Source organism: Acanthochromis polyacanthus, chromosome 2 (genome assembly GCF_021347895.1).
Source record: "Acanthochromis polyacanthus isolate Apoly-LR-REF ecotype Palm Island chromosome 2, KAUST_Apoly_ChrSc, whole genome shotgun sequence".
In the NCBI taxonomy this organism is placed as follows: domain Eukaryota; kingdom Metazoa; phylum Chordata; class Actinopteri; family Pomacentridae; genus Acanthochromis; species Acanthochromis polyacanthus.
The window spans coordinates 25,366,563-25,380,425 of NC_067114.1; the positions used below are offsets into that span (position 1 = coordinate 25,366,563).

The 13,863-nt window shown below is 39.0% G+C and overlaps 1 protein-coding gene across 1 annotated transcript; it reads left to right on the top strand.

The window, feature by feature from the left end:
* Positions 1-4: 4 nt before the first annotated feature.
* ccne1 (cyclin E1) lies at positions 5-13,547 on the top strand. The gene is made up of 12 exons (XM_022221424.2): positions 5-322; positions 840-889; positions 1,113-1,200; positions 1,557-1,625; positions 1,920-2,086; positions 2,593-2,728; positions 5,989-6,135; positions 6,352-6,447; positions 9,007-9,141; positions 9,477-9,588; positions 9,699-9,856; positions 11,311-13,547. Exons 2-12 carry the CDS (start codon positions 876-878, stop codon positions 11,494-11,496), a joined length of 1,308 nt encoding a protein of 435 aa, XP_022077116.2. The 5' UTR covers positions 5-322; positions 840-875; the 3' UTR covers positions 11,497-13,547.
* The last annotated feature ends 316 nt before the right edge of the window (positions 13,548-13,863 follow it).

A 13,863-nucleotide genomic window follows, 5' to 3' on the forward strand; every position in this document is an offset into this window, starting at 1 on the left:
AACTTCATTTTCCTTTTCTTCAGCACTATTTCAACTAGCTGTGATGAATATACGTGATCCGTGCAATCTACGGCTGTTATCATTGTCGAAAAAGAGAGTTGAAATTATCGCATAAAGGGGCGGTGAGGTAGGAGGTTTAGCGCCAAGTTAAAGCTACTCCTCCCTGACGTTGATGCTTCCACTCATCTGTTCTGTTCAAGGCGCCAGCTCAGAGGAACTAGCCTGGCCTCGACACACAAGCCAGCTCCGAGTCTGTCCACTTTGAATACATATTTATTTCCCAGACGTGGATAGGAGTGAACTCAAAGAGCAGAATCTTGAGGTGAGTGGTTGAAACTTTATCATTGTACGGAGTTAGTCGTGTTCGGTTAGTTTGAACTTAGGCATTTCAGCTAAACTGACCGAAATGCTAGCAAAACTGCAACATGTTGTAATGAGGCTAACGCAGGTGAAGTGTGGATGCTGGATATTGTCTGTGTGCTCGGTGTTATCGATGTTAAACTGTGAACTGAGAGGCGTCCCTGCTGGGTCGTTCGGCCATTATGTGGCAAGCCAGCTGTCCAAAGTTAGTGGAGGGAAATAACTAGGTTCCTCTCATAAATACGCAATGTAACGACGTTTGTCCGATTATACGGTGTCTTATGTGTGCCCCTGTCTGTTTTCGTGAATATCCCTGAATGATGAGGTACTTTTTGGCGACTTTTAACATTGTGTACTGAACCCATTTCCCCGCGCCAGGCTGAGCTGGGCTTTGTCAGGAGGAGGGAGTTGAGAGTGGGGGTGGGGAGTGTATGAATGTATTATTTTATGCACACAAATGTAACATTTCTCATTCATAGGTTTGCTCGGAAAGCGGCATCCCCCTCAAGAATATAATGCGAGGACAACGGTGAGTTTCTCTACGGTGTTCATGGCTCTAGCAAACGCGCCAATCAAAGTGTGTGACGGCAGAAAGGAAAGTTGGGTTGATGGAGCTTTAGCCATCCGGCTAGTTAGCCTGTTGGTGTAGGACAATAAGTTGTCCTATACTTAATATCATGTTTATCCGACATCGTTGACATGTTGTATGTTGACACCTCAGACTTACAGCCATGTTTTGTCTTGTGTTGCAGGGAAGAGACAGAACCGAAATCTGTCGCTCCCGAGGCGCCCAAGGAAAGCACAGTCCGACCTAGAAAGAGGAAGGCAGATGTTGCCATTGTAAGTAGCCTAAAAGGCTTGCAGGCTGGTTTATGACTGCTCTGAATACATTTTCAGCTTCTGAATGCATTTTCAGCTCCTGAATAAGCCAAGTAGCAGTGTGTTTCCCTTAATTGTATTCAAGTATCACTGATAGATGCAGCTGGGATTGTACTGCCTATGACTATAGTTTTATGTACTTTTTATTGGTGCTTACAAAGCAGAACACTCCCAAGACTAGATTCAGCGTCTACCTTTCACAAGCTCTAATGTGCTGCAGAAAAACAAGTGGAAATCAATCTGATGGAACCAGCTCTGTGCTGTTTGTAAACTGATTCGCATAGAGAATAACATTTTTTCTCATCTTTGATCCTCAGCACTTACAAGATCTGGATGAGGAGGTAGCAGAGACGACGACAACGAAGAAGAAGCAGTGCGACCGTGAGGTGAGCTTTAACATCTTACTGCACTGTTGTCAAAACATGTGCCTCTTCCAGTGTTTCAGTTCTGTTAACAGATCCATTGTTTACACTGAATCTCACCACTTGATCTGTATTCTATCAAATGCAACAATGCTAGTAAATAAGGTGTAACTTGTCGAGTAAATATTTGCTGATCTGTTTCAGGCTTTGTTTGTTGTCATTTTACTGGACTGTTGGCTTCAACATAACACATTTCTTTACTGTGTTAGTCTCACATTTTTCTTATATTTGTGCTCTTTTTTCTTTTTTTCTGTGAAGGTGGGGTGGAATCCTGATGCTGGTTACACAAGTCCACACAGGTGGATCCCCACACCTGATCAGGAAGAGTACCAACCAGTTTCCCTGTTGAACGCGGGCTTCCCTCACTACATCTTTAACAACATATTTGTAACCCCTGTTCATTGTGCTCCACTCCCTGCACTGTGGTGAGTACTGTTGTTGTGTGGTTGATCTTTGTCAGTTTAGGCTCCATATTCTCTTGCCGTCTGCGCTCATCAAAGCACAGGATGATTAGTGACAATTTAAAGTCTAGTCTTTTGGAAACATTTCACCGCTGATGAAGAATTTTGAGGTGATATATTAGACAAAACTGTCCTCTATTACTAAAAGTAAAATAAGGACATACTGTAAGGAAGAATGCTGTTTATCTTTGGAGCAGAATTCCAGAGACCTGATATATCTGTGACAAAGAGCAGTGATGCACCCTTATTGGTTTTACTTAAGTTTGCCACCCACATGTATACTTAATACAGGAACAAGCTGGGGCTTACCTTATAGGTCTTCTTTCACAGTTAGTTTGCATGTTAATAGTGTTGTCCAAGGAAAATCATGCTTCATATTTAAGCGATTTAGTTTTGCACGTATTGCACAACAAGAGACAGTCAGTCCAAAGTTGAATTCTTTATTTTTTACCAATGTGTCCCTCTGTCAGCTGGGCCAGTAAGGATGTGGTGTGGAACAACATGTTGGAGAAGGATAAGACCTACACCAGGGACGTCCACATGATGGAAAAGCATCCTCATTTGCAGCCCAAGATGAGGGCAATTCTCCTGGACTGGCTCATGGAGGTTTGTCGTACTTCTTAAACAAATAAAAATCTTGATTAGGGGTTTGGGCTCCAGACTAACTTTTCACACTAGTTGCACTACTGTTGCATGACCGTTCCATTTAGGTGGACCAACATGTAATTTTGTTGCGCTGAAATTTTTTTGGTTCCACAATAATAAGTGTAACAATTGAGCTTCTTCGTTTTGCTGATATGAAGAGGATGCTGTGATACCGTGATCTCTGTTCGGTCTGACAGGAGCAAACTATAAAGAAGAACAACACCTGTAATTGGTTTCTCGCTCTGCCTCTTTCCATTTAGTAGAACAAAAAGGCTGAGAATGTACATGGACAGTGGTTGTGGAGCTGACAGCACAGACTACTGTTGTATTTTGTACTGACTCGTCAACACTGCCTTCATAATTCCTGGGGGCTAGTGGCCTACCCCTCCCTGTTGAAACAGCATGTTGACCCCTCCCCAAACCAGATGTCATCATGGTGGTCCAAATGATTTTGCCTAGACATTGTCTAAACTTCAGAATTACACACAACAGGCATATCAAATGAGATTGGATGGTACCATATGCAGGAGGCAGTCAGAGTTTTGCAGGTTAGCAAGTAAAGAAAACACCATTACCAGAAGAACATCAAAGCATACAAAAAGACATGTTAAATACTGAAGACAATTCAACTGCTTGTTGGAGACCCATGTTTCTGAGACCCATCTATTTCTTTAAAGCTACCTCTGTGTTCTTACTTAAGCAAACCCACACACCTTTTAATTTACTATCGTCTCTATCAGGCTATTGGTGAAACAAAAATGTCTCTGATAAAGCAGCATGAACAAATGTCTCTGATATATGCACTGTTCAACTTGTACTCAAATTATAATAAAGCTAAAATAGAGCACCAAACTCAGTGACTCGGTCTACCTGGCGAGCCTCAAACTATAGAAACACCTGTGTGTAAAACCGTAAGACAAAGAGGAAGCAGAGGAATCAGCTACAGCATCCCACAGGGCAGACCGATTGTAATGTAACAGGGAATGTCAGTGGGGACTGTCCGTGTCAATTCTGACTATAAAACAGAGTAAAATGTTAACAAAAATTGCATTTTAGAATGTAATATGGATACCTCCACATATATACACATTATCTGTTTACCTAATATCCCCTTCATTTAAATATTTTGCACTTGTCCGTTTTCAAGAAAAAATTACAAAAATAATCTGATGATAGAAAGAATATTGGGTGTGAAAACATTAACCTCTCAAAATTAAGTCAGTTTTTTTTAATACAATGTAGTTTTAGGTCTCAGATAAGAAATGCACTGCTTTGATATAGACAGGAGACAGACCTGCTCAGTGTTATGCATACCAGTGGAACCAGTAAAAATGTTAAGTGTCACTTAACAGATTTTTGGTCATGCTCTGGAGCACTGGTCAATGAAGTATCAGAACAGTTGAAAAAACCACATTAGAGTCCTGAAGACTTTATTAATGTCATCAACATTAAAGCAAACAGTTAAAAAAAAAAAAAAAAGTTTACCGTACCATTAAAACAGAACATTTGGGAAGCTAAAAACAAATGATTTGTTTCTTTGTTTGAAAGAAGTAATTGAAATTAAAATGGTTGAATTTTCAGCTAAATGAATTTTTAATGATCATTGCAATTGTACAATGATTTAAACAAAAAAGGCGAGTCTATGTATGTGCACAAGAAAATGGGTGACATTTAGTGTCTTGGCAGTTGAAAAACACATACTGTAGTTTTCAACATTATTGCGCTGAAGATGAATCATGAGTGACCATGAATTTTCCTATCTTTGAAATGGACATAGCCTGTCAGATAATAATGTGTAATCATTATCTGTTTTGGCATTTTGATTTCGATTCCTCCTAAGTAAAAAAAATAAATAAATAAAATGCTGCCATTAACTAAAGGTGCCGTATGTCAGTAATGGAGAACTTTATCAGTCTGAGGTCTGTTTCAGTAGAGCACACCTGTGAGTTTAACAACTGCTTGTTCTTTCTATATCATGCCATCATTTAATTCTGAGCGCTGCTGAAATTCCACATGGTTTATTCATTAACACTGTAATCACCACAACTTGCACTTTATACACTTTATATGTGCAGCCAGCTGGCACTTCTAGAAAGCAAAGAGGGATTTACCACACACCCACAAACACTTACAGGTGCAAAAAAGCATAGTTTGTCCAACAGTTTGTAACAGTTCAGTTCAAGCTCTGAAATGTACGCTGTGCTAGTACTGTACCCGACACAATTTTATCACTCACATCAAATGCTGTTCAATACAAAGATTTAACAGTTTTTTCCTTATTTAAGTAGGCCATCTGGAAATTACAAATCCATTGGCATGTATTTCAGTGACAATTTTGACCTCAGCAGTCAAAAGCTACATTGGTTATGTTTTTGAGCATTAAAAAGATCGATAAAGGACAGCTGCAAATGATGCAAATTTGACTTACAGCTTGTCTGAATTGTTGACATGTAATGTCAGACAACCATTTACATTTGTCTCAGTAATGAAACAGGCAGCACACATTGCTGTTTAAATCAACCTCTGAAAGTCTTTTGTTTTGCTTAATTTATTTAATTGTATTTCTTAATTTTTAACCAATTCATTAGTTTTTAAAAAAAAAAACATTTGCCACCTTGCCCACCATGAAATAACTGATATAAATGTACCTGTCTCAAATGGTTTACCATGTTGGCTAAACCAATTGGTCCATGCAAATTTAGGGTTGTGCTTCAATAGATTTAAATGTTGTCATACTGGATAGTTCTTCTGAGACATAGTTATAGGTTACCAGTCACTTGCTAGATCTCTGGTTTTAGCTTCTCTCAACAGTTCACCAGCTCTGCATGTTCTCATTTGTACACCATCCCTGGTAGAATATGGAAAAAAGAAAATATCAGATTGTAATTCCTTGTGGAAATTTTATCCCTGTGCATGTTTGTAAGCTGCACAGTGATGGCCGAAGATAAAAAAAACTGCTCAACATGCAGAGTCTCTGTCAACTGAGGGGTGTCGACTCGCCAGGGTGAAGCTTTGTCCTACAAAGTTATTCCTTTATTGCCACTTGGACTAAACTTTGTAAAAGTTTTATCAACCTTGTCAGTCCAACCAGCTTCTCACTTGACCTCTCTGTTATCTTATTTGGTGTCCACATTCACATAAGCAAATTGTCAGTAGATATGGTTTGAGATCCTGGGAGGCCACAGCAGTGGAGTGATGTTCTGTTTGTGTGCTTGTTGTAGGTGAGTGAGGTGTACAAACTGCACAGGGAGACGTATCACCTCGCTCAGGACTACTTTGATCGCTTCATGGCAACACAGAGAAACGTCTTTAAATCCACGCTTCAGCTCATCGGCATCACCTGTCTTTTCATTGCTGCCAAAGTAGAGGTGAGATGGTTTGGATTGTACAGGACATGGAAGTGAATGATCAAAATACCTGATTGTTGTTCCTTCTTTTTTTTTGTTGTTGTTGTTGTGTGTTTTTTTTTTTTTTTAAAGATGTATAATCTTAACTGCATTTCCCTTTTCTGCGTTATTTCACAATATATTCAAGGTGTAATCTGTTATTAAAGTGCTTGTTTCCTGTGTCTTTGCTTGCCCTAGGAGATGTATCCTCCCAAGGTCCACCAGTTTGCCTATGTTACTGATGAAGTCTGCACAGAAGATGAGATCCTTTCAATGGAAATCATTATTATGAAGGTAAAGAACACACACACTAGTCTGTGACGCATAAGTATGAACTGCTCTGCATTTATACACACGCCCATGCTGTGGCATAGTGTGTGTTACAGTAGAATATCAGCAGTGGGTGCTCAGATTTGTCTTTTTGTGGATTAGGAGGCAGTTGGTACTGTAATACCCAACTCAAAAAACTACACAGTAGCATTTTACTATAGGATTCATCTCATTGTTTCACTACGACGGCTCATCAGGATGGTCCTCCTAGAGACAGCCAGCACTCACAAAGCAGACACACACTTCAGATGTCAACACTGTACTGATGCTGATAATTAAAATTGCACATTTTCAAGCTTTATTTTTATGTACAGTGTGGTGAAGAGTATTGGACACCCAGCTGTTTATTTACTTATATTCTTTTTCATGTATTGCACACTCTGTCATATACTTAAGCAGCATTTAATATAACACAACTAACAAAATAACAACATGTAGTACTAAACAAATGCAAGCTCAGTAAACAGAATACGTTTCAAATTATAACTGTCTAGTTTGTGTGAAAAAGTATTCTCCCCTTAGCTAATAGATCTGCAAACTCTCAAACTACATTGATAACTGGCAGCAGCTGGATGAGATACAATCAAGCCTTATTACAACCGGCTTCGTTAAATCATCACTTAATGAGACAATTTTCCGAAACATGAAGTTGGCTAAAACCAGTAGCACGCTGCCAAAATCAAAAGAAACTCCAAAAGAGACAAGATGGAGGATAATTAAAATACATCAGTCTGGGAGCGATTACAAAGCTATTTCTAAGGCTCTGGGACTCGCAGTGAAGAGACATACTCAGCAAATAGGACCGATTTTTCTTTCAAAAAGTCCTCAAGAGCATGGAAATGACTCATCCAGGAAGTCACAAAGAACTGCAGACCTCTGGTTTTAGTAAAGGTGTTCATGTGGTGGAAACCTCTGCTAAAACCAGAAGAACATTAAGGCTCATCTGAACTTTGCCACAACACATAGATGACCCTCAAACCTTCAGGGAAAATGTTGTATGGACTGATGAGACAAAAGATGAACTGTTGGGAAGATTGTAGTCCTGTTAATGTACAGCTTTCTACAAAAGAATATGTTGGTCTACAAGGCCTGACTCTTCCCTAAGGAGCTTGTGTACAAAAAATGACGGGCAGATTAAAAAAAAAAAAAAGATTTGTGTTTACTTGGATTTCCTTTCTTTTGTTTGTAAATTTAGTTCGAGAATCTGATACGGTTTAGTCTGATACATGCACAAAAATAGAAGAAATCAGGAGGTTGAGAAATGTCCTTGCAGGTGTGGCAAACAGCGTGTGGATGAATATTAAGACCAATGTTATTGACAAATAAGAAGTGAAGAGCGCTCTAGAAGATTTACAACAGGCGGTAGTAAAAGCCGTCAAAGTGCATCTGATGTTGCCTGGGGACCAGACAGCCTTTATATTGTGTATTACAAATACACATAAAGTCAGTCTGGAACTGCTCCATTGAACCAAATCTAGCCCAGAGGCGGGACTACCGATCACAGCTTGAATTGGAGAGAGCCAATCAGCGTAACACATGTGTGACGCAATCACTAAGCGACCTAACAATTGCCTTTCCGCCATGATGTTTTGTAGTTTTAACAGCTTCCTTCGCCGTACAGGGGTCCTGAGGAAAATCTAAGCTCTCCCTTTCAACAGTGGAGGGCAGCATTACGCATTCTATTGTACAGCCTGCCGGAATTAAAAATACATCCTTTTTAAAAAGAAAAGCTTTAAGAGCTGCTTCTTGTTGAGGTTTTAAGGACAAATTCAGCCCGTGCAAAACAGAGGAAAGCGCATGAGAGAAACCTCGCTCTGTTGCGGTCATCAACTCGGCCCTGAAGATGACGCATCGTTAACTCCCGCCTCTGGTGCTCTGATTGGTTCGGTCTGATCTGCTCGGAGCTTGAAAACCTGTCAAAATGTGTCAATGGAGGAGGGCTAGACTGTATTCCCGTATATCCCTTATAACGGGAATACAGTCTAGCTAAGCTAGGCTACATCTGATGTGGTCTCATTTCCTTCCTGCAGGGTGTCAGTCGGCCACTGTGGTGATTACAAAAACTGGCTTTTTAACTTTAATGTGATCTTTCAAGGGAAATTGATGTAAAATTTGCAGTAAACTCAGAAGGAGCATATATAAATATGCCTGAAGATCATTTCATAACAGGTTAAAGGCCATGCCAACATGTGTACTTTGTTAAACATTATTTTTTCATAGTGATATTTCCACAACCTGACACATCATGTAATCCATGTTCTAACAGGTCTTCCACTAAGTATCTTCAAGCTTATGAGGACTTACTGTACCAGCTGACCATAGATGTTGTTTCCTGTTTGTTTTGCTCCTTGAAATGTCCAAAAAGTCATTATTCTATTGTCAAAACCTTGAAGCTGTATACATTCTTAAATTTCAATTTTTAGATTTAAATTTTACTTAAAAGAAGTTGAGCTACTACTGTTGTTGTTGGTTTTCCTCCTCCAACACTTCTCTTGTCTGCTCTTTCTCCCTCTTCTAACAAAGGAGCTGAATTGGATTCTCAGCCCTCAGACTCCCATCTCCTGGCTCAATGTTTACATGCAGGTGGCCTACCTGAAAGAGACGGATGAGCTGCTCATTCCCCGATACCCTCAGGCTACGTTCACACAGATTGCAGAGGTATGTTTCATGTGTGTTTTTTCATTGCTAATTTTTGTATAGTGAAGCCCAGAATTATTCATACACATGCCAAATTTTGATTTATAGTTAATTTATTTGACCAATAGGTTTTTTCTGGCTGGAAATGACATAAGTGACAAAGATGATAAACTAGCTGATGCAATACGCTGTTAGAAATGTTGTTAAACTATTTCTGATATTGAATAGCGTACCAATCTGTTATGTATATGTCTTTGACCTTAAATCATGCTTTGTTGTTTTTGAAGCAGACTCTTCTTCTCCTTACATATGTGGAGTATTGTGCACTAATGATTGATTTTCTTTGTCTTTTCTAGTTGTTGGACCTGTGTATGCTTGATATACGTTGTCTTGAGTTTTCCAATGGCATCCTGGCTGCTTCAGCACTGTTTCATTTCTCCTCTGTAGAGCTGGTGGAAAATGTCTCAGGTAAGTAAAAACAACAAGAAGCAGCAGTTATTTGTTTTTACTGTGTTTGTTCCTGATAGCATGAGCATTGTGTTCCCATCATTTTGCTCATAATCTCACTCTCCATGTAGCTCTGAAAAGGGTGGAGGTGGAGGAGTGTGTCCGGTGGATGGTGCCATTTGCCATGGCGCTGCGAGAATTTGGTGGGTCCTCTATGAAAACATTTGCAGGAATCCCAGCAGAGGACATGCACAACATCCAGACCCATGCTCCCTACCTTACATGGCTGGTAAGTAAAAGTACTATAATGAGAGGAGATGGAAAACTGGAATAATCATGGGGGGAAATATGCTGCTGTTAAAAGTAACTACTTAAATCAAATTTTAAGTCTCTGAACTCCACCATCTAAAGGAATACATTTTAAAATGTGCATTTAACCTACAACTTAACCCTAACCCCATCCACATGTCACACTATGTCACTTTTAGAGCTAATGATGAGAGTTATACAGAGATTTCCCTCAACACAAGATGTGTAAATTATTCAACTTTGGATATTTTCTGCAATAGAAGCTCCTGGAAAACCTTCATTCATATCTCTTAATGAAATTCTCACATCAAAAAATAGGCAAAGGTTATCATGTTTCCTAATATCAAGACTGTCATCAGTTCAGTGTAACTTTAAATTTCCACAGTATACTGTAGGGCTGCACGAGACATTGTGATGATTTGTTTTTCTGCAGTGTAAATTGCCGTGTGAAAAACTGCTTAATAAATGTAGCATGTGTACAACTTAACTGTAAGATGTTTGACCAAAGCAGTGGAGCCTGATCCACTTGTTCAGGACAGCAGCCTTTAAAGTATTCACTGCACTGTATCCAGACCTGATGCCTGTCATCTGGAGCTCAAGTTCCTCTCATTCCTGCTGATATTTTCTCACTTGTATGAACATCTGGGGGAAAAAATGCAGTTTGCGAACAGCAACTTTTTCGTTGGGTGTCCTCATTAATAAAATAGGCAGTTGAACTTATGTAGGCCTCTGTTGTCTGTTATAGCTGCACATTACCTCACTTATAATAGCTCTGGTTCAACTTGTGACCCATATTTTTCCTTCAACTCCAGGTTTGCAACAGGTGGTAGACTGTTTTTTTTTTGTTGTTGTTTTTTTAAGAATTGTATGTGACAATAATTTTTCTATAACACTTGCATCCTAATTTTTTATTTATTTATTTTTTGCTCTGGATGACAGTCAGATATACATAGACATATGGAGCTTTGTGGTGATTTAAATGGGTAAACAGATTTATGTTGCCTAAGTAGTGGCAACAGTTTCAAGACACTTCTGACAAAGTATGCTCTTTGAACAACGTCAGCCTTTCAGTAGCCAAAATATTTTAGAGCAAGTAGTGTGAGATGTCTTTTTACAACAAAATTTTCCTTTTGAATCTTGAATGGTTCTACTGCATTTTGTTGTTCACACTCTGAGCCTGGATGTCAACAAACTGTCAAGTAAAATTAAAAAAACAAAACGTGTAGTCATGGAAAATGATAACAGCATAAAAAGGTCCACATTGCGCTTTCTGCTATGTGGCTGCTGCTCATCTGTACATTACATTGTCAATTCTGAAACATTATATCATGCAGTCTGACTCTGCTGGTATAATTTGCACAGTAAACCTGATCTGCTTCCAGTCCATAAAATTCTGCTTTCAGATGACTTCATGTGTGTTTCTGTTGTGTACAGGACAAAGCCTACTCTTACCAGGATGTGGAGTTGGAGCGTCATGGCAACTGTCCTGTCCCTTCAGGCGTCCTGACTCCACCTCTGAGCAGTGAGAAAACTGAAGAGTTGGTTCGAGTGGATGCTGCAGTACTAAAAGTCAAACCAAGGATGCGTACTCCATCCCCGCTAAGGAGCCTTCCGCAGTAGCAGTACACTGAAACTGACAAGACAAAGGCAGATCGTAATTAGATTTTTGCCATGTAGCGCTACGTGGATGAAAGGAACTTCTGATGTGTTGACTCAGAACAGCAACACCTCTCCAGTGCAGATGCACAAGTTGGATTTTCAGCAGACGGAAGTTGTTTTCTTTTTCAAAGTCATGCTGACCATTTGGATCCAGATGCTCTTTAATGTCTTTGTATTTGGTGCACACACAGACTTTAATTTTGGGAAACACTGAGACACATTGGTTTCACCCAGATCCTCACAGGAATCTAACATATTTAACCGTCGGTTTTGGATGAACACCCAAGCAAAGAGCTATTGGAATGGCATGGAATTCGAGGAGGTTTTGTTTCCCAATAGCATTGCACCCAAATGTTTGCATTAATTACCAACCACACCTGCAGTTTGTGGCAGCCATTTTTATCTTCTATGCAGAGACCAAACTGACTGGATGTTTTACGGAGTCTCTACTTGATCTAGTCTGTATGTGTTTGTTTTAACAGTGATTGGTGTTTTTTTTTTTTAATCTATTAGCGGCCTATTTTGCCCAAAAACTATTTCTGGAGTCATTCTTGGCTCTATTTGCTGCTATAAAGTGGGCTTTGCATGATGGGAAGTATGTGTGTGTCTGTGTGCATGAAATAGTGTATTGCTCTTATTTTTTATTTTAATTTTGGTTCTACTCTTGCCATTTTATTGGACAAAACGGGCCATGTTTTGCTTGTGGACCAGTAGCTTGGCTACCTCAATGGAAAAGTGAACCAGCCAGGCTTCAAAAGCTAAAATATTGATTGTATTTAACTTTTATTCCTATCCCAGTGGGCGGATTGTTTGCCTACCACCAAAATGTAAGATTATTTGTTTTAAATAAAATGCTGCTACATATTTTCCATTAAAGAAAGTTTTACCGAATGGTATTTTCTAGACTAGCCTTTTATAAATGAAAGCACACAAGACTATTTTGACAAATGTTTTCATTGAATCCTGTTTGTTGTTGATATTTAACATGAGTATAACAAGTTCATGTACTGTTCTTTACTCCTTAAGGAATCGTAGACACACAAAGGCTTTATTCCACTAGGTGTCAGTGTGATGCTGTCAGTTTGATTGCATTCTCAGTGTGTATAGCAATAGCAACTGAAATACTGAAACATGTTAAAATTGTGCAACCTGAACAAAAACTCACCTTTAGCCCACATTTAGTTCAGTTTTGAATTATTTTCTAAGCCTTTTAAGCTTTGACCTATAAAGAAATCAGTACAGTAACACTACAGTAAACACTATGGTGTGAGGAATCTGATGTTGAAACACTGACATTTTGCCAGCAGTGTTAATCTCCTGAACCCCAAACCGTTTCTGGGATTTTTTTCCTTTCTTTTTACTTTTGATTATACTCCTTTTTCAGTGCGTTATAAAATCCTGCACTTCAGTGGAAATAGCACAACCAAGGCTAGAAGTAGACAGGACTCAAAAATGTCTTCTGTGCAGTTTGACCCAAATGCCAGAATTGTATTTTTTTATATATATATAAGGAAAACATGAAAAATTGAGTTTCACTATTTTCTAAGTGTCCACAGGGAAACTGGAAAAAAATAGGGCTTCACGTGCTGTAGATGTTCAATTGAATTTATCTTCCAATCACTTACTCCACTGTTCTCTCTTGAATCATTCTGCATTTTGTATTGATCAAGTATGTTTTATTTTTCTCACAGCCTGCAGCTCACCTGAAAATGTCTTTCACACTGTTGGTTGTCAGTCATTGCTTAGTTGTGTGGGGAGCACAGATTTTTTTCCTTATCACAAGATCTGGTCAAAACGATTTAGTTTTGGCAAAACTTTAAATGAGCTGACTAAACAATTTTGATGAGATATCGCAGATTTTCTCTTAGATATGTTTACATTTTCTAACAGAACAACATGTCACCGATGAGCAGATGAGTAGTTTAAGACTGCTGGAAGTTTGTAGTTTGATAAAGGATGTAAGTTCTGCTTTATCAGTGTACAGGTTATAATAAACTATGACATGAACTGCACTTAGTGTGGAATTACATTTGGAAGTCAAGAATCTGTCCAGTATTTTAGTGAGATAGGTCATTTTAAATATCCTGAAATGCAAATGAAGTAAATTAAAACCTGCATTGCTCCCTCCCAAGTAATAGATTTAAATCACCAGTCAGTGAAGCTTCAACTCCACTCTGTTTCACTGTGGACTCAGATCCGTCACAGGGATGGTAACTGTCAGAATATAGTCAGTGCCAATACCAATGAAATTTCAACAAGTTGTTGGAAGCATTCCTCAGAGATTTTAGTCCATATTGACACGATAGCATCATGCAGTTGCTGCAGATT